The sequence below is a fragment of the Oryza sativa genome, chromosome 6 (genome assembly GCF_034140825.1).
Source record: "Oryza sativa Japonica Group chromosome 6, ASM3414082v1".
Taxonomy (NCBI): domain Eukaryota; kingdom Viridiplantae; phylum Streptophyta; class Magnoliopsida; order Poales; family Poaceae; genus Oryza; species Oryza sativa.
This window is the reverse complement of record NC_089040.1, coordinates 6389708-6410616: the sequence shown is the minus strand read 5'-3', so window position 1 is coordinate 6410616 and position 20909 is coordinate 6389708. Positions and strand designations below refer to the sequence as shown.

The 20909-nt window shown below is 41.1% G+C and overlaps 2 protein-coding genes and 2 long non-coding RNA genes across 7 annotated transcripts; 2 read left to right on the top strand and 2 right to left on the bottom strand.

Moving 5' to 3' along the window:
• The first annotated feature begins 133 nt into the window (after positions 1 to 133).
• On the top strand, positions 134 to 4047 carry LOC107281462 (uncharacterized). 2 transcript variants are annotated; one of them, XR_010742012.1, is made up of 6 exons: positions 134 to 364; positions 535 to 604; positions 2144 to 3235; positions 3302 to 3582; positions 3781 to 3895; positions 3993 to 4047. It is a non-coding gene; the product is annotated as an uncharacterized lncRNA (long non-coding RNA). The 2 variants fall into 2 exon arrangements; XR_010742011.1 differs by having other exon boundaries at positions 134 to 375.
• LOC4340520 (transcription factor MYB93) lies at positions 2065 to 3356 on the bottom strand. Its single transcript, XM_015788846.3, has 3 exons — positions 3224 to 3356; positions 3005 to 3134; positions 2065 to 2932 (listed from the first exon to the last, which is right to left on the bottom strand). The coding sequence occupies exons 1-3, from the start codon at positions 3354 to 3356 to the stop codon at positions 2227 to 2229; spliced, it is 969 nt and encodes a 322-aa protein (XP_015644332.1). The 3' UTR covers positions 2065 to 2226.
• Positions 4048 to 4105: 58 nt separating the features above from the next.
• On the top strand, positions 4106 to 7944 carry LOC107281460 (uncharacterized). Of its 3 annotated transcripts, XR_003242972.2 has the most exons (6): positions 4107 to 4542; positions 4657 to 4738; positions 4838 to 5593; positions 5683 to 5907; positions 6096 to 6324; positions 7473 to 7944. It is a non-coding gene; the product is annotated as an uncharacterized lncRNA (long non-coding RNA). The 3 variants fall into 3 exon arrangements; XR_003242970.2 differs by having other exon boundaries at positions 4126 to 4542; positions 4838 to 5907; XR_010742010.1 differs by lacking the exon at positions 6096 to 6324 and having other exon boundaries at positions 4106 to 4542; positions 4838 to 5907.
• Positions 7945 to 18704: 10760 nt separating this feature from the next.
• Positions 18705 to 20843, bottom strand: LOC4340518 (5'-adenylylsulfate reductase-like 2). The gene is made up of 4 exons (NM_001421450.1): positions 20530 to 20843; positions 19755 to 19942; positions 19548 to 19672; positions 18705 to 19358 (listed from the first exon to the last, which is right to left on the bottom strand). The coding sequence occupies exons 1-4, from the start codon at positions 20689 to 20691 to the stop codon at positions 18985 to 18987; spliced, it is 849 nt and encodes a 282-aa protein (NP_001408379.1). The 5' UTR covers positions 20692 to 20843; the 3' UTR covers positions 18705 to 18984.
• Positions 20844 to 20909: the final 66 nt, after the last annotated feature.

The window sequence follows — 20909 nt, the reverse complement described above, 5'->3', positions numbered from 1 at the left end:
GCTCGAATGGAATTTTCGGTCCGTTTCGTTAGTTCATTCTATTGGGCCAACAAGAGCTCGAATGGACCGGCCTCAAATTGGACTAAAATCCCAGCCCACATAAAAATGGGCCTTGTATTGCGGGCCTCCCAACCGAAGGCGCCGCCCTCTCCTCCCCCTCTCTCCCCGCACGGCCACCGGCGGCGGCCGGACGCATTTCGGCGGCGTGGTTTCCGGCGTGGACGTCTGGGAGGAGCGGAGGGAGAAGGAGATGGAACGGACAAGGCGGACGGGGGAGATCAGGCGGAGGAAGCTGTGGTGGACCCGAAATCCCGAATGCCGAGAGCCCCCTCGAGCGCTTCGCCGGCGAGGTGGTCGAGCACCGGTGAGTTGCCGGTAGGTATAACGCCGTCCTCAAGTTTCAATGTGATCCATCCCGAAACTAGGGCAATGTTGCTATTATTTACCGAGGCTAGTTAAATCTTCTTCACCTTCTTCGTTGTTAAGTTCAGAGGAGTGCAATGTAATCCTGAATCCGTGATGCGCTGATTGCAGTAGTGACTATACTTACAAATTGCCATGATTCCACCTGGTGATGATCAGTTGGGCGGCGCGGAAGTCTCAGGTGATGGAATTTGTGATTTTGGTTTTCCTTCTAGCATAGATGAAAAATGCCATGCTGTAGTGGGGGTGTGATGTCTAAATATTTCAGTTGTTGGTGTACTGCTAGCATCTAACTTTTGGAGGCTAATTCCTGCTTCCGTTGCATGTCAAGGAGATGTATGTGGCATTTTTCCTTGCCTGCCATTTGCTATTCAGACAGGTCCTCTACTACCTTAGAATAGTTTGTGCTTCAGGCAAAGTGAATATTAGCAATATCATTGGAATTTATAAAGCATTGAATCAAAAGGAATATGTAAACTCTTTTTTCTGCTTGACAGTTGAAGGTGACATTGTAAACAGAACTTTTAAACAAGATAGAGTTACTCCAAATAATAAATGTAGTAAATAAATGTAGTAAAAAAGTGTTGCAGCTGCCATTTGCCAGAGGCCATAGCCGCAAGAGAAAATGTTTTATGTACTCCAATATAATAGCTGTAGTTTCTAACCATCTTATGTTTTGGCCAATATATAGAAATTGATGGAGGTTGAGTGCATCACTTGCTTCTGCCAATCAACATTGCAGAGAATGCCTTCACGGGTTCACCTCGTAGTTCACGGAAAATCCTCATATTTTAAATCATTATTCTAAGAATAAGTTCGATAGAGATGGATGTCTCTTATCAAGTATTAAGGCTATTGGGTGACTTCAGTCAGCAGCAAAGTTACACTATCTAGGTATCATATGGACTAACTAGTGACCTGCAGTATTTTTTTTTTGTCAGACATCACATTATAATTCTTTGTCCAACATATAGTGATGCCAATTCTCTGGTTCTTCTTTATAAAGATTTTCTGCTATTTGTCATCCTAGTGCTGCTAAATTTTGAAGTTCAGTATTTTAACTATTAGGCCTGTTTTTTGTAGTCAGTTTCGTGCAAGAGATGAATTCTTACCTGCCCATAAGAAAGTGTGGCATTTGAAATAAAATAATCTGTAAATATTTCTATGCTACAGCATGTTTGCTCTAAGACAAAGACATGATGACACTGGCTGAAGAAAAACCTCTAGTAATGCTTGAGAAGTTGGTGACTGATGTATGATGGTTACAATATAATATCATTAGTGACAACACTATGAGTTTTTGGCACTTGAGTCATTCCTATAATTCCTACCTGTTGGTTGACATGACATATTTAGTAAACGTTCGAACTGCTTAATACAACAAACTTCTTCACAGTAACAGCTGATAGCTGTGGTTGTACTTTTATTCTCACATTGCTGGTAACAGCATATATAAGTGTTTTTTCTTATTCTTTATTAGCTTGCATAAATCGAGATCTGTTCTTGTGTTAATTCTGGCGAACAATGCGGTTAGACTGTATGTTTGCAATGATGGGTTCGCTTCACATATGTTGTTTTGCAAGCTATATCACCACAACATTGTATGGAAAAATACTTTTGAGCAATTAAAACAACAAAGAACTCCAGTAACACGGGAGGCATATGTATAAGTAGAAGTAACATCAAATCTATCTTATATTACAAGTATATGTGTGTGCAGGCACCTGCATTGGATTCTACACAAGCCCCAAAAATTGGTGCATGCGAGAAAAAAAAGAAAGCAAACAGAGGATAGTAAATAATTCAAGCAAATTCACCCATGAGTTCTTCATCAAGTAGGATTTCAGACCAACTGGGCAGTGGAATACTATTGCCGCCGTCACAGTTTGGTGTGCTGATAGTATTACAAAAGTTTTGCACTGGCATGTCAATGAGTGGTGGAATGGAGTTTTCAGGGACCAACAAGCTTTTCTGGCTGCTGTTATCTGCCTCCATGCTGCACCACTCATTGCCATTGACAATGTTATTTGAGAACAGGTTGGTTTTGCCAATTTCCTGATCAAATGAAGTGCTAGGCATTTGGCTGTGAGGCACCTGTACAGCTAATTCAGGGACACTTGAAGAAGGCACCTGTGGAGGGCATAGGTGGTTGGTCTGCTCCAGTTCGGTGGTGAAGGTGTTTAAGCTGCTGGTGGTGGTGGTGGTGGTGGGGCTGGTCACAATGGACACTGCAGAATGTAGCAGTGATTGCATGTATTCGAGCTTGGCAGCCTGAACTGCCACAGTCTGCAGGCCCTCAATGTGGCCATCCCACGGTTGTCGCTCGATAATCTGGCGGAGGTTGGCAAGTGCAATGAGCTGCGGGAGGGACTGAAAGAAGTCTGTTCTTGGGCAGTGGGTCATTGGATCAATGCCCATCTTGATCAGTTTCTTCCTGAGGTGGGTGTTCCAGAAGTTCTTGATCTCGTTATCTGTCCGTCCAGGGAGATGCTTTGCAATAGCTGACCACCTGGTTTGCTCACAGATTAGCCAAAACACTTGCTTTGGGGATTATGAAATGTCAGCTAGGTTCAGGTATTACTTGTTGCCAAGGATGGAATGCAGCTGGAGGATAGTTTGCTCTTCCTCACGCGAGAAGTTCCCTCTCTTGATGTCTGGTTTCAGATAGTTGGTCCATCTTAGCCTGCAGCTCTTACCACATCTGTTCAAGCCTGCAAAAACAATATACGGAAGTAAGACTTCTATACAAGAAACTGAATACATGTTCTGTGGAAGACATGCATGAGAGAGGTGTAAGCACCAGCAAGTTCAGGTAAGACTCTCCAGCTTGCATGGCCATGTTTCTGAATGTAGCTCATGAGCTTCTCATCTTCTTCAGGAGTCCAGGGGCCCTTCTTGAGGCCATTCTCATCACAACAAGGAGGCCTCCCCATTGATGGATAAGAAGTAGGACGACAATCCTAGTAGGAGAGGGCAGATGAGTTGCCTCTACTTGGTCCCTGAGCTTTTTCTCAGGTCACTGGTCACCAGAACATGGGTTATATATAGTGGTGTTTTGAACCATATTAAGGAACAGAACCACGATACATTTTTTTTGGATGAGAAAAGACTAATCTGCCCTCGTTTCTGGTGCATGCAATTGCATGTCCTTGGTCCTGGGTAAGGATTCTTGTTGGCTGTGTCCATACTTAAATGTATATGAGCCTTTGATTATGCTGACTTAGGAATGCTGTCTATTGGGGCAAACAGTATGACTATCATGTGATGTGACAGAAACTTCACCTAATCCTTTTTCCCTACCTTTGTCTTGTGCTCGTAGTTGTTTTATATGTGTAATGTTGTGCTTGGTTCTGCCAGATATAGTTTTTTAAGAAGGGTGCTTTGGGTGATAAGAGGGCTATCATAACACTTGTGTCTTCGTATTGATTCCTGGTTAGACACTTTTAACTTAGGCAGAAAGATGGTATGGAAGGTAACCACATGATTGAGCTGTAATTTTGTATTATTTGGCTTGAAAACTTATTTGCTTGGACTAATGTGTTTATTCTGTGTTCCCACACTGAAATCAGGTATGAAATGACAAAGCAGAGGTTAGAAGGAAATGTGAAGTATCCATGATCAAGGCAAGAACTTCAACAAGTAGACGAGTAGTAACCAAGAAACTTATTATATACTACTAGCTAATATAATAACCTGGCATATATGTTGCATACTTGCATGCAGGTTGTTCTGTGGAACTACATCTGCCCTGCTTACTACCAGCCGCCATTTGCAGGACATCCAATTGAACAACAGCGCTGAAGTAGGGAATATTGGATGCTCAACCACACCAAGTTTTGAACCTATGATGTGGACCCGATCACCTTCATCGACCCGATCACCTTCATCAGATATTTCCCACGTGCTAAACCAAGTGTGGGTTCCTTGTTCTTACCTCTGAAAGACATCCATGCACGCAACATGAGAAGAAAACAGCCATCTCATCACCTTGTCTGCCTTCCTCCTACCATTTTCTCGAGGATCATAAACAAATGGAGAAGACACAATTAGAGATATATCCTTGAATCCATATTATTTTTCTTTGACCATGGCTCCACCATATAGGGGCAGTTTGAAAAGGTAGATATTTAATAGCAAATTTTTCTTGAGCTCTGAACAGATCCATGATTGTCTTACTAGATCATTTTTATCAGCCTAGAATAATCTAGGTCTTTCTGGAATTAATTTCTGCAGCTGCTGAAATCAATACAAAGCTTAAGAAGACAGTCATTCCTGCCTGGTGATTGTTCTCTTGATTAGGGTGGGTCTGGCTCTGGTGAGATCCTATGGTTCAGATTCGAAACGAAATTGGATTATTATCTTAATTGAGCTGCATGATTGAATCTTATTATGTTTCCTGCCTTTCCAACTTTAGGAAATTCCATTGTCGCAGATCAACTATGGTGCCCTTGAATATCACATTTCATCTGAGAATCCAATTACTGCCTTCTTTGATTAAGACAACCTGGGAAGATCTTCATATATTGATTTTAAATCATGATGTTACAAAAATAGTATCGCATATCAAATATTTCTTTTTATGTTGTGCTTTTGTTTTTGAAGTTAGGTGTGAACATGATACACAAGTTCATATTTTTATGAATTTTACAAACATCCTTTTCATAGTGCACTCTGGAAGAGCATGAAAAAGCACCATAATGTTTTGGGTGTGGGGGAGGGTGCAAAATTTTCATGCTGTATCATCATTGTCCCACTTTTTTGTTGGGGGCAAACTACATAATCACACTATATTTTTCCAATACTGCTGTCTAAAACAAATTTGTATGCTAATATACATGCAAAGGCAGTAGCATATACCACCTGATTCTTATATTAATTTTCTTGTCTTTCATGGGTTATGGGCTCCCAACGGCTTGAAAGCTCAAGCTCTCAACAACTATTTTTCCTGTAGGTTCCATTTCCAATCCAAATCGCCCAAGATCTTTGCTGATGTCTGCAACCGGACGAATGCAAATCATGTGACGGTTCAAGGTAATATAAAACTGTAAAAAAGAGGGTAAGGGACCAAATTTTGTTTGGACATAGTTTTGCTGTACCCCTATTGAAAACAAAATACGTCGCCTTACCATCTAATGTGTTTCGTCGGATCTCACGGACAAGCCTAGTCCAGGTATGTAGGAACTTGCCCCAAGTAAGAACAGGTGACTCTGACTTCTGAGTGTTGCTCCATACTAAAATGCTAACCTTATGCATCGACAGATCTGCCATGGCTGCATAGGCTGGTGCTGGTACAGAATACCAATGATTGGGATTACACACATTCAATGAGATAGTGTCGGAAAATTGTTAGATCATGGATGCATGGGTATTATTCAGACAATCAAACATCCATAACCTGAAATATTCCACTGTTTGTGTTACATGGCAGATGCATTCATGGCTAGGAACGCACGTGTTCTGTGACCGGAGTCCGGAGAAGATCAGGTGAACCACTTTTTCTTCAAACTTTTTCTTCGAACTTTCAACTTTTCAATCACATCAAAACTTTCCTACACACACAAACTTCCAATTTTTTCATCACATCGTTCCAATTTTAATTAAACTTCCAATTTTGGCGTGAACTAAACACATCCTTAAAAATCGAGACATGATGATGGCACCAATGACAGCAGCATTGACATGTGTGGGCACTTGAGGAGGAGTTGGTGTGCAGCAAGTAGGCAACACTACCTGGAGCTTCAAGTTAGTTTATCTGCTTCCAATAAAGACAGGTCCTCTTCATCGGTGACGAACTTTGCCGCTCTCGACACTCTTTCAAGCAGCTGCCATTGTTTGAAACGACCCAGATGCCTCCGGCCAGCCTGCAGGGCTGCCAGGCGCTCTCTTGGACGCCAAATCCTGGTGAGCCATACACTGAAACGCGTCAAATCCTTGGTTAAGACGCCTCCATCTAGCAATCTCTTCTATGATAAAGCTTTGATTTTTGGAGCGTTTTGTCTACTATCCTCACCTTGTGTCCAAGTGATCCTTGGTCAAATCCTTGTTTAGCTTATTGCAGACATCCAGGGCAGCAGAGGGTGCTTTGGCAACCAACAGGAACCCCAAAGAGCAGAGAGGGCTTGGGGCTCATGGGCTTCCATCTAGAGTATGTAGGGCTCATTCAAAACACAGGAATTAAAAATCGTAGGGATAGAAGAAAATGCAGAAATAAGATAGGAATGCAATTATGCAAATGTAAAATAGCATATTGGAAAAATATAGGAATTTTATGTGCATAGTTTGGACGAAATGAAAAATACAGGAATTTTATATGGATGGAGTAAAGGAAAAACATAGAAATCTTTAGGAGAAAAATGGCTGTGTTACATAATAGTGAAGTAAACAACATTAGTGAACTCAACACTGTGATTTGTGCTTTGATTAGTTGCTTGATAACCTGATGCCTCGTTCCCACGCGAAGGGAGAGAAAAAACAGGTCATCGTGGATAGATTTTTCCTATTGGTCTTCCCCTTGTTTTGGTAGCGTAGAAACTTTTTTTCTGTGACCCGATTCCTATGATCCGTACGTATGAAGCTACTATGACTCAATCCATAGGAACTAGAATCCTTCATTTTCCCATGTTCTTCCTCCATTCCGAATGAGACCGTATTGTTTCTGGCAACCAAAACCATTTTACTTGTTTTTTCCTCATTAATTCCTTCCGTAGTTTTAATCTTACACAATTCTGATGAGGTTTTCTTAGTAAATCTATTGACTATAGTTAAATTTATCATTAATCTGTTCATATATTTGCAAGAAATTGCGACACTTATGTTAGTTTATTTTTTCAAGTGATACAAGTAGTTCTCTCTGTTTAAATGCTGTGGTGGGTAGAATTTAGTCTGTTTAGACCTGTTTGAATGCATATATATACAGGCTCTGAAAAGCAGAACCAACAGCCTGCAAGATTGCCTATATATACTTTTGTCCTTTTTTAATTAAATAATATAAATTTACTTTATTATTCTTAAATTAAAAATATAAATATCAAATTTTAATTTATTTTTAGGTTTTATTGGGCTTCCGGTCGAGCTTTCAAGATGGAAGTTGAGGCCCAAGCCTAGGCCGACTTGACCGGGTTGAGCTGTCGAACGTGTGCTGCTGGGCAAATTAATACTCACTCCGGCCCATAATATAAGGGATTTTGAGTTTTTTTGCTTGCAACGTTTGACCACTCGTCTTATTCAAATTTTTTTTAAATTATTATTTATTTTATTTGTGACTTACTTTATTATCTATAGTAGTTTAAGCACAACTTTTCGTTTTTTATATTTGGGAAAAAAATTGAATAAGACGAATGGTCAAACGTTGCAAGTAAAAACTCAAAATCCCTTGTATCGTGGGACGGAGGGAGTAGATCGATATGACCAGTGATCCACTGGCTTCCGACTCTCTCTCTCTCTCTCTTCCTGTATAGTTGGATCATTTCTGTTTTTATTTTATCGATAGCAATTCATAATGCGATGTGCCAATTAGTCAAAGTTTATTCGATTGATTTATATGTTTATATACTAAACTGCAGCCACATCATCACAAGTTTGTGTACCAGCAATGCAATTTGCTCTTCATGAAACTAAAAACAATTGGTTTTGGGAGTTTGGTTAGATTGTGATTACTCTTAGCATATTTGAATAGCTGCAGATCAAGTTTGAATTTGTAGGCAACACATCTTTGCTTTCACCCTATTTACGAATTTAGCATAAATGTCCGACATGCATATACATTTTTGATTATGCAACAGGATGGAGATTTAGGCCCTGTTTAGATGGGACTAAAACTTTTAAGCCCCTATCACATCGGATGTTTGAACAGTAATTATAAATATTAAACATAGACTATTAATAAAACCCATCCATAATCTTGGACTAATTCGCGAGACGAATCTATTGAGCCTAATTAATTCATGATTAGCCTATGTGATGCTACAGTAAACATTCTCTAATTATGGATTAATTAGGCTTAAAAAATTTGTCTCGCGAATTAGCTTTCATTTGTATAATTAGTTTTTGTAAGTAGTCTATATTTAATACTCTAAATTAGTGTCTAAATATAGGGACTAAAGTTAAGTCCCTAGATCCAAACACCACCTTAGCAATATGATTTCCTTTTGACTATGTTATCTCTCGATCCTTATGTAAGTTGAAGCTTATGGTTATTTTTGTCTTTTTAGTGATCTATTATCAATAGCTTTATGAGATGTGACCTATGTAATAGTTGATGTAGTTTATATTAAAGCAAATGATCCTCCCCCCCTTCTTGATAGTTCACATACCAGTGCCCCTAAATTTCCATCCTGGATTTGCCCTAAGTCAACATTATCAACCTTGTTACTTCACCGGTCACCACCGTCGTAATTCACCTATCTAAAAAGTACACCCTCTGTATATATTAAAAGAAAAAGAGTAAATTTCACAAAACTACATGTTTTATGGTTTAAGTTGGAGAAAACCACACATATTTTGACACTTGACACTTAAGTACATATATTTTGGTAGTTTAGTTTCACAAAACCACACTATCGATAAATGGATTCACCCGTGAGATGACGTGGTTGCTCCATATAGGATGATGACGTGGTATATCCTATTAATTTCGTGAGATGGCTGGTAATAGGATATCATGTCCTCGTCCTATGTGAAAGAGCCACATCATCTCGTGGGTGAATCCATTCATTGATAGTGTGGTTTTGTAAAACTACACTACCAAAATATATGTACTTAAGTACCAAGTGTTAAAGTGTGTGTGGTTTTCTGCAACTTGGACCATAAAACGTGTAGTTTTGTGAAATTTACTCAAAGAAAAAAGACCTTCTGGCTTCGTAAAAGCCTAAAGTTTTTTTTAACGGAGGAGAGTATATTTTTTGTTGATGAACCCATAACCGTAATCGCATAAGTACAAATTTAACTGCAAACTTAATGGTGTATAAGCAGAGAACCAATATAACATGACAAGAATTATATAGTACTATACCAGTTCATCTGATAGTATCAAAGCTGTCAAAGCAAGCTTAATTGCATGCACATAATTAAGCAAAAGCCCAAACAAAGATGATGTGCCATCATTGATGAGGCAAGATCAGGGGCAAGGTTACCAGTGAAGCTATAGAAGGTGGGAGCAACTATCTAATAATCCCACTAGCTTAGTAGCTTAGCTGAAGAAATCTGACAAGAAAGGATCTCATAATCCCAAATCTGTCAAAAGCAAGCTTAATTACATGCAATAGTTTAGCACATAAGCAAGCGAAACAAAAGATGATGTGCGCGCCTGCCATCATTGGGTTGCAACAACAGCCAATAGACAAGGTTACCATCCATCCATCGAACTTGAAGGAGAAGCTTATCTATCTACAGTAGCTCAATTGCTACGAGACCCAGCTCATCACCAAGATAGGCAATAAAATTACCCACACTATATATATATACACATCACTATGCTAATTAAATACTTAATTAACTATCTCATCGCATGGAAGGAGACGGCGGCGGCGTGGTCGACGGCGACGAGCCGGCGCCGCCGTTGGCCGCCATGGCCATGGACGCCACGGCCTTGGCCCACGCCACCAGCTCCCTCTTCATCCGCCGCTCGTCGCCCCAGATCATCGGGTCCACCGGCCGCCGCCGCCCCTCCTCCGTCGCAGTCGCAGCAGCAAGAAACACCGTCGTCGCCGCCTCCCCGTCGCCGCCGGCCGCCGGAAAAGGCCGCTGCAGGACCGTCTCCTCCAACGCCATATCTCAGCTCGATCAGTGTAGTACTGTGCTGCGCCTGCGCGCCTCGTTGAGCGGAGAGCGAGGCGACGGGTGGCGTTATATGTAGAGGTATAGTATAATTGGCGCACGAGGAACTCGCCGAGCTTGGCCGCTAGCGAGGGGTATAGTGGCAGATTAAGTAGCAAGGGTTCCACGGATTTTATACGCGGCGTAGCTGCGAGCGAGCGGGAGGAGTGGTAGATCGAGAGAATATCTGTGGTCGCGGGAGCTGTGTGACGGCGAGCGCGCCGCGTACGTGGTGGGGGGGTTGGTTAGCTGGGGCGTCGCTGTTGCGCGCGCGGGATGCATGTGGATGTGGGGGTGGGGGAGAGGGAGGGAGGGGAGAACGGGGCGTTTATTTCCGCATGTGTGTACACGTCTACACGGCTGCATGCGTGTGATGCGTGCGCGCGCGCGCCTGCCTGCGTGCGGCGTGCGTATGTGCAGATCAGGGATGACAGTTTCGGATCTGGATTTCTGATATTGCCGGAATTTTCTGCTTACAGCAGGTGGTTTTTTTTTTGGGGGGGGGGATATTTCATTTGTTTTAATTTATCAAAACAAATTCAAATTTAGTGAAATTTCTTCTATTTTTTTAGACTACTCTATTTTGAATATCCGAAATCTTATAAGAGTTTCGGTTCCCTGGAGAGAATCACTAGCTAAGGATCCCTATAAGGTGAAGCTAGTTGTGATGATCTTTATGATGGAGGCCTAAAAACCTCTGTTGCGGCTAGATCCACCATCATGGCAACGAGATGCCCCTCGCATTACACCAGTGACCTCCTCTCTTTATCCCCCTCCTCCAACCCTACCACCTGGCGTCAACGGCTTGCCCTATGGGAGCTGTTGAGATCTTGACCTCAAGAGGAATACGGGATAGCTCGTCATTGCCATACCCCGCTCACTCTGTATCGAGCTTCGTCTTGCAAAGATCTGCCTCTACTGTCGCAACTCCTGTGCAACAACCACCTCCTAGATGAGCTCGCGCCACAAGCACTTCCCTGACCTCATTAGCTCCGCATGCTCGTACAGATAAGGTGGTAGTAGAGGTAGATCTCGGCGGAGTGCGGGACCTCTCAACAACGGGGATTCAAAGCTTGACGCGGCACCGCTCCGGTTCGGCCGGCAACAAATGGGTGACGAATGCTCCACTAGGGACTAGCTTTAGGGAGATCTCACCATCTGCCCATCACCTTCAATAGCACCGCCCGAAGCCTCCACTACCGTCCCAATGAGAGCTCAAGATCTGCCTCTGCTACCATCTTAGAGTGGGCTCGATCTTGGCCACCTGCCACTTCCTCTGCCAACCTCCATGACCATGAGGGGAGCTCAAGGTCTACCTCCACCGGCCACCCCGAGCAAGCTCAACCATCACCTTTGTTGACCTCCCCAACCGAGCTTGAGCTCCGGTGGGCGGGATCAACGAGCCACCACTCCGAGTTCCCTCCTCTCCCCTGTCCCCGAGCAGAGAAAGGGAGTAGTGAGAGATATGGCATGTGGCCCTATGATCTTTTTTTCTGATTGGGTTGTCACGTTGGCATCATGTGTGCCAGTCGGTCTGAGACTACCTAAAAAAATGTTGGGAGTTTATTCGTTTTGTTTAAGTTAGGGATATCAAATGTCTGATTTTGTAATTCGCGGGGGGAGAGATTCGGGCGACATTCAAACTTCTTCCTAAATTTAATTACATGAAAACTCTACGAGATAATATGGGATCGATAGAGATAGCAAGACAAGTACACTCTTATATATACATCCTTTTTTTTTAACATTATAAGATATTTATACCTCTTTGATACGTAGCAAGAATCAAGAAAAAAAACCCATATCTTTAGGATTTGAAAAAACATTTTCATGATATTGTCGGATTATCATATATTTGAACTAAGACCTTAGCATGTTAATCATTACAGAATAGCAGTTTGTTAATGATTATGAAAGGTACGTGAAGTATAGTACTGTATATCATATCCTCGCAGCCGCTGACGTTGACGCCTTGTGCCTAGCAAGACATGGACCTCAACGTTGACACCTCGTGCCTAGTGAGAGAGAGAGAGAGAGAGAGAGAGACCAGAGAGAGAGAGAGAGAGAGACCACATGAAGGAGTTGGTAACTCTGTAGCTGATACTGCTCGATGGAGGACCTCCACGAGGTGCAGAGAATGTGGGCTCGGCCAACGCATGAAGATGAGATGAGAGGAGAGAAATAATAACAAAAATGTTTAGTGGTAGTGTGCTAGATTAAAGCGGTATATATCAATGAAAATTTTGGAGATAGCAAATATCCATTTTTAGAGAAGTATTTTACACCATGTGGCATATGTTTCAAAATGATACTCCTCCATTTTTAAATAAATGATGTTGACTTTCAGATATGACGTTTAGCAATTCATTTTATTAAAAAAAACTATGTATCATCATTTATTTTATGATGACTTGGGTTCTGTTTGACACAACTCCACATCGTAGATCCACTCTGGATTTGAAGTTTGTATATTGAATCATAGTATTTAAAAATTTTATATTTTATTTAAAATAGAGACAAAATGATTCATATAATATTGGTAATCACATATTCAAATCTATAGTTTGTGAAGCTAGAAATATCCAACTCCAAGAAATTGTGTATCAAAGATGGGAGTTGTGTCAAATATGACCTTATTTTATTTTTTTCGAATAAGAGGGAAGAATGACAATCTCTTTTCATTAATAAAGAAGAGGAGTGAGTTGCCTTGTTTTAATACTAAAAGTACTTTAAACATTAGTTATAGTTTTGCACATTTGTTCTAAAATTTTAAATAACTAGAAAAAAGGCCAGTGCGTTGCAACGGGTGAAGGATATTTTAATCGTATTATTATTAGATTCTATTGTCTAAAAAGTATATGATATTTTTATTTGATAGTATTAATATCTAATTTGGAACCTTTATTGGGATGATGGTCATATCATGTACATCACTTTCTTATGGTCTGACAAGAACTCTGAAGCAATTAGGAGTACAACTCTCCTCCCAAGTTAGCATGCGAGTTTTTAAAGGGATTTCTTGTACGACTCCTTGTGTGTTTCCAAAAATGAAGGACCTTAAAAACCGACTTAAATACAGACGACGTACCAAAGTATCACGGAAACATTTTAATTTTTGTAATAGTATAGGGAAGAGATATGAATCTTTAAATACCATGTCACGTTATATATCTTAAAGAGAACTTTTACGATGTTTGCATTCAAAAAAGGTATAGACCCAACGCCCCTCAATCACAGGTATTATGTAAAAGGTATTTAAGTATTGGTATAGTTACTTAAGTATTAAGGGTAAAAATATAATTTTACTAGTAGAGTAAAAGGGGTAGAATTGTCTCCCAAATTAGAATCGGTACCGCATAGGTACTACTGTACGAGTTAACATTTCCCCGATACCAGCTTTATTACAGGTTCTTCTTTGCGTATATCCTCTTTTGCGTGCTTTCCTCTAGATTTACGTTGTGTTTGAGTTAAATCATTTAGCTGGCACCAGCGTTACAGGTTCTTAAGTTGCATCATTTTATTTAGAGTTGCTCTGTTCTTTGATATTCTCTTTTACGTGGTTTTCTCTAGATTTACATTGTGTTCTTGTAACCCATGCATGTCAATCAGATCTTGCCTCTTGTTCCAACGCTCAACCATGCCAGATCTTCTTCCTCGACTGTGTCTCCTCGTGGGTGCACCCGTTCAAACACTAGAAGAACACCATAGGACGAGATCTCTATTTACTATCCCACAAAAATTCTAGTCCCTTATATAAGGAATTTATGAACTACATGAATAACTAATCAACTGTGTAAATAAACATAGGATAACTTACAGATGCGCTAGCTTGCGCCTAGTCGTCGACCGGGTGATCTCATCTCCTCTTCAACCCTCAACCATGCAGACACTTTTTTCCTCCGTCTCCATCCAGTGAACCGTTCAAACCCTAGAACAAGAACGAAGCGAAAGGAGAGAAGAATTAAAGAGATGTGATCTTTCTGTTTATTTTGGTACATATCGAATTGATCGCTTTTAAATCAACGGCGTGTTTTTTTCCTCACGGCATACCGATCTACACAACGATATATTGATAGATGGATGTAGGAATTCAATTCACGTATAATGCCCATGTTACAATAATTTTGTTCCATACATTGTCCCTCTCTTGATCAACGGTACACGTTGTTTCACTTCCAGGTACCTCTAAGTACCTCGCAACCACCGCAAAAGGTCTCTATTTCAAAACGTAGGAACTACATATCGAATTTCTCCATTGGTAGTAGTAAAGGTTCGGCCAGATTTTCTTTGGGGAAAACAATGGACAATGTTGGAGCTAGCCATAAAGATGAGTTTGGTGGTGCTAATGGTATTGCTTAGTTGCAGATATCATCAGCCTTTGTTTGTCATGGATCGATCAACCGATCAAAATCATCCCATGTGGGGCGTAATAATGATCCAGTCTCTCACGTAAGCTCATGACCTCTCATCATGTTTTGCAGCATCAAAAATTTTAGCCACAGATTGATCGATCGCCTAAATTTAGCATCTTTTTTATACTGTAGACGATGCTAGTTAAGTATCGTACTCTGTACTGATGCGACACCTGAAAATTAATTTACGACGCGATCACTGCAGAAAATACGAACGGAATATCTACGTAGCGCTCGACCAGATACTCGCCTCCGATTATCAAACCGGAACGAGAGGACCAGCGGGTGGTACGGCGCAAAATCACAACGACGTTAATGAACTAGAATCGCTGCGGCGTCTTGCAACTTGCGGCATGACAGCCATGGCTGACATTGGGATGGGGAAGAAAATTTGGTAGGACTGAGGTCTTACGCTTATGGGAAAGACTTTGTTTAAAAACGTGACACGTGTTACGTACTAATCTCAAAGCAGTCTATCAGTTCTCTTCCTTCCCGTTCGGCACGGCTGCTAGTTCGCATGCGGGACAGGCGGACAGCACAAATCACTAGATCAGTGATTTCTTCGTTCAGTTCGGTCCAGCAGTAGCGGCAAAGGCGATTCCTAACTTCCATTCGGCGTCTCGAGGAGCTTACACATATGGAGAGCGGCGTTGCATCGATTCAACTGTCCTGTTCAGCGCAGAGAAAAGCTCAGGCGCAGGTGGGGGGTAAAGAAGTTGTGAGAGGTCAACAAGATCTGGAATGAGATCACCTAGCGCTCAGACTCGAGCTTGCGCATCACTTGTGCTCGATAGCCTCGGCGAGTCGACGCTTGTCCAACGGATAGGCTGTACCGACGGAGTTCGCCGCCACTCACCCAATGGTCCGATATGAGCTCGGCTGGCAGTCAGGCTCGAGTTCCCTGCAGAAGCTTCTCCCACCTTCCCGCTGTCCTCCATGTCGCCGGGAGCATGGGTTGATGGGGGCAGCGGTGAACAGATGGGCAGACCAAGAAAAGAAGGGAGAAACGCTCGTGAGGTTGAAGAGGAGGATAGGATTGCTTTAAGATTGGTGTCTTCCACGTGTCGCTTTTTAAACAAAGTCTTTTCCATAAGCGTAAGACCTCAGTCCTACCAAATTTTCTTCGTTGGGATGGGATGATGTGAGGTTGATGGTGTTCATGGTGGTCAGAAATTCAGAGAAGAATTGATTAAGGTAACAACTAACAGGTGCTCGTGCTGCGACGCTGATCACTCGATCGATCAACTTGGCCTGTCAATTGTGGTTTAATTAAAGGCAGAGGTATATCGATCGGCGCCGTTCAGAGAGGAGATTGCGACAAGGAGATTCGCGTTTAATATCGAGAGGTTTCTTTCTCTCCTTTTCTCTTTTCTCGGGGAGGAATATGGAAGTAGTCGCGTTGAAGTAGAAGTAAATTGTCCTTGTCCCTTCAATTTTTTTTAGAAAAAAAAAACTAACTAGTGCACACAAATCGATTTTGTATGTAGCTAGAGATCATGAGCTCGATTCTTAATCGACGCAATTAAAACATACGTATTTATATACAATAACCTTAATCGAGGACCTGATTTTAAACATGAAAATAGTGTTATATCTATATGAAAGGTAGAAAATTAGAACCATCATCGTATCGAGCTCTATCTCGCTGAGATTTGCCTCCACTCCAAACTTCACTCCAGTTGTTGGAGGCCAACCAAATAAACCTTAGGTATAAGTAAATCGCTCATTCTCTAAAGTGATCGTAGCTCAACTAGTTAGATAACTTGTAATTTAACATGTCCATCCAAGTTTAAGTTCTAAACTTGACACATGTGCTCGTATTTACAGTTTACATTTATAACTAATTATTCTTCATCGGTAAACAACATACCTGTCAATAGCGAGACAACCATAGCTGACTTTATCAATCTCAAAATATGTCAACTGAGTTTTTCGAAGGTATTCATGTGTGTAGAATGGTGTGCGTGTGTATGTCAACTGAGGCAACCAGGTAGAAACATAGGACCATCGAGACACTCGTGGGTGACTTCGCCAATCTCGAGATATATTGGCTCAGTTTCTCAGAGGTGCTCATAGAACCATGTGTGACTTTATCAATCTCAAGATATATCAGCTCAGTTTTTTAGAGGTGCTTATAGAGGTAGAATGAGTATGCTTGCGTATGTGGTCGATGTCAACTGAGACAACCAGGCAACAACATATTTTACAACTAATTTATTCTCCAATTTTATTTTCTGCTTTGGTTTGACATTAGTTAATGACAGTGTTGTGTGTGTGATTCGATAGACACAATAATCAAGTGCTAGTTTGGAAGATTTTATTTTCGGCTTGACAAAGAGGACTATATACAACATAAATGAATAAACAATAGTTATGCATATTCACCATAAATGTTATTAAGAAAGAAATTTGTGATAGAGAGGACAAGCCTATGTAGTATGATTGATGCAATATCTCTTATTACACTCGTTCCAAAATATAATGATTTTTAGCAAACACTTTATCTCTTATTATAAGCCTATGTATGCATGTTCAATGGAAAGTCAGGTTCTTGGATCTTCAAATATATTGTTACTCTCATCTTTCTTTATCGATATACAATTATTCAAAATTAAAGTTTTATATAAATATATCGGTGTTACATGGAGAGAGGCGACACTGTGTCGCATGAAAGCCGTTCGATGCTGTCATTGCCTCAGCATGATATCATGCTGACGTCATGCTACATGCATGTGTGGCCATAGTGCAGTGTTACATGATGGCCCTGCGACACCGGTATATGTTTATAAAAAGTGTGAAAAATAATATATGAGGTTGGTTCTCTATAAGTATTAGTCAGTAGTACCTCTGGAAGTATTTAGTTAGTTTTAAGAGCAGCACCGTACCAGCAAGAAGAAGAATACAGTTGAGACGAATCAAGCCTTGTTCGGTCTTTTGTTTATTATTGATGAAAACAATTATAGAATTGTTTATTCATTATTATTCGGAGTACGTGTTGTTGTGGAAGGAGTGTGTACGATGTCTAAGCCGTTTGTTTTACTTTACAAAAATAAATATATACGAAGAAAGTACTTACACGGATGACGCCACTCTGTTTTATATTATAAATCATTTTGATTTTTTTCCTAGCTAAACTTTAGTAAGTTTGACCCAAGTTTATAGAAAAAGTTAGTAACATCTAAACACCAAATTAGTTTCATTAAATTTAAATTAAATATATTTTAATAATATGTTTTTTTTTGTTGAAAATGCATATATGTGTTTCTATAAATTTGACTGAACTTAAAGAAATTTAACTAGAAAAAGTCAAAATGACTTGTAAAAAGTCAAAATACATTATTGCCTTGCCTTACACACTTTTCCTCAATTTTGATGAGGCTGTAAAATGACCTGTTTTAGGTATGATGTTACCTCTTCTGATGCAATCATTAAATACGGGGTCTATTGAAATTTACTAATATTATTTTACTCATTTTGATTACTGAGCTCTTTTTTATTCATTTTGGAGAACGAAATTCTTGTAACTATCTGCATTGCAGTCGAGAATATAGACATATGGTTAAGTCGGCTATAGCTTTGCAGTTGATAATTGGTTGATTCAAACAGATGGGACAACTACTAGAAATGAACTCAAATGTGGAACATGTATATTTTCTCAAAATTCAACCAAGTTATGGGGATGGCTTAGTATGCACAATTAACATTCTGCTTCAACAGGAAAGGGGGAAGGTACGTAATTGCCGATTCCATTGTCCACAAATTTGTCCTCAAGCTATGAAGAGAGAGCACTCGTGTTGGTCCTAACAGGAAAATATAGGTTGCATAAACCGAATTTACTTCGCTTTTATAAAATTCCTTTGATATACATGTACAGAACCCTAACATTCAGAACATCTAGGGAGAAAAATAACGTTATATATTCGCTTTAGAGAAATTTTACAGTTCTTAAGAGGTATCAAATCTTTAGCGCAAATTTTCGTACCTCCTAGCACCGAAGGTATGGAGAGGTACCAAATTTTTACACTAGAGAATATATCTCCTGATACCTTATCAAGTAATGTAAAATCACTTTTCATTTTATGATCATTTTGCAGTGTCAAAGTACACTTGTCTGAAACATACTTTATTACCTCCAAGAAAACGAAATGGACGGTAACTATTATAAGAGTAGCTATGAGAAGATGTAAGGAAAGGGGAAAAAAGGTGTGCTTCATAACGAAGCAGTTACAGTAATTTGCGCAGCCGACCACAGCAAATGGTCTGTTCAGTTACTGATTACTCCAATCTACTACATGTCCCAGTTGACAAATCGTGTTCTTCATGTATTGTTGTTCAATCAACTGGTGCTTGGCTCTCCGATTGAAACAGATGCTAACGATTTGGAAGCCCAAGCAGTAGCATGCCTTGCTCCATCATGCAAATTCCCTTGCTTAGACGGGTATACCCTGTTAAATTTATGTTTTCCTTGCTCAAGGCAGGTGAAGAGAGTACGCCTACTCCATGTCCGCTTCACAAAGGCAGTGATCTTCGGATAAAAAAGATAGAGCAGTCGAAGGATCACAAAAGAAGCTGCTAATGTTAAATAAGTATCTGGTTGAAGTATATTCTCTGGTGTTCGCGCCGACCAGAATAGGCACTTTTCCTGCTCACAATCCCTTTTAGGTTCAATGTTATCATCTCCAACGGCTGGATCCATTGATGGATTAATACCTTCATCACATGAAAGATAACTTGACCATCAGCTTTAGAGTCAGGAAAAGAGTATCCAAGACATTCTAACTTTCTTAGTCATAAACACACTAGCAGAGATGCTACAAAATAAATTATTTCGCAGAGCGAAATGAAGCATGGCATGAACATTTTCTATTGCAGTTGACGGCTAATGACAAACTTACACACCTGAAACATCATTATAGAAGGCAGCTAAGGATTTGACAGTTCGAGGCCCATGATACCGCACTCGCACTGTTGAGTTTATGAGAAACAGCGTTGGGTATCCATGAATCCCATACCGATATCTTGTCCTGCAGTTTCCAACCCTGAGTTAATACTTCGTACAAAGAATCTGTGGCATCACTGTTTTAGTTCATTTGACATAGGACACACCTTAACCTGACCGTAGATTCTTCAATTGCAAGATGACGAATAGTTGGAAATATGCAAGCCAACTTCTCAAAGCGTAGTCTGCATTCTTGTGAAAATGGGCACCAGGAAGCATAGAAGAGCACAGCAGCGAAATCCTCCTTGTTTGCATGAAGTAGATTAACGGCCCTCGCTAAGATAGCATCATCTCCCTAGAAATGAGTAGATGCAGCTTCATATAATTGACAAGTGAAACGGATAGGATAAAAACATATCTGAAGCGCTCGGCTGCAACAAGAAAATGGGATGAAAACTAACAACACAAGGTAGTTTGTAATTTGTGGTCCTATTGTATAAAAAGTGCGAAGTAATGTAAACACATGAGCGAAAATTCAGATGATGGATATGTGTCGAGCACTAAAATGATGAAAAAAAAAAGGGAATTATCCGGCTTGACAGGTTGATCTCGTATTTACTGCGTAACAACAAGGTCAGTAAAAGTGTTGTACTGAATCAGACCTCTGACTCTTACCTAACAGTACAAAGAAGAGATGGCATCACGGTGTAAACTAGTTCGTTCAACTGCTAAATCATGCGCTGTAATAGAATAAGAAGGGATTGGCACTTTGGCAGGTTGGTTGGAGACCAATCCACGACCATGAAAATTTCAAACATCATCAGTAAGCAGATTGTACATGTTTGAGACGTATTCCTACCCCCGAACAGAACCTCGATTCTAACATACCCGATACCAACTGAATTTCACAGCACCAAACTCACTAGTAGTCCTACGGCTCACCTCGGTGACGCCGAGCGGGCGGCGCAGCGGCGAGCGGCACGCCTCGGGGGATCCCACGATCGCCTCAGCCGCGGACGGCCGCGTGCACACGGGAGCCGCGTCGCCGGCACCGGCGACGGCGACGGCGAGGAGGAGCAGCGGCAGCGCCGGCCACCACCGCATCGCGTGGGAGGCGGGAGAGTGGAGTGCTCGACCCTAGATCTGATCGCGCGATCCTACGTGGCGGCGCATGGGAGGAGGAGGCGGGGCGGCGGCGGCGGCGGGATGCGAGGACTTTTGTTTGGTCGCCCTGTCGCCGTCGGCGGCCGGGGCCCATGGCTGGAGGAGAGGGGAGCTGGAAAAGTCGTGGTTTGGTTGGTTACTCGCTGCGAAGACGAAGC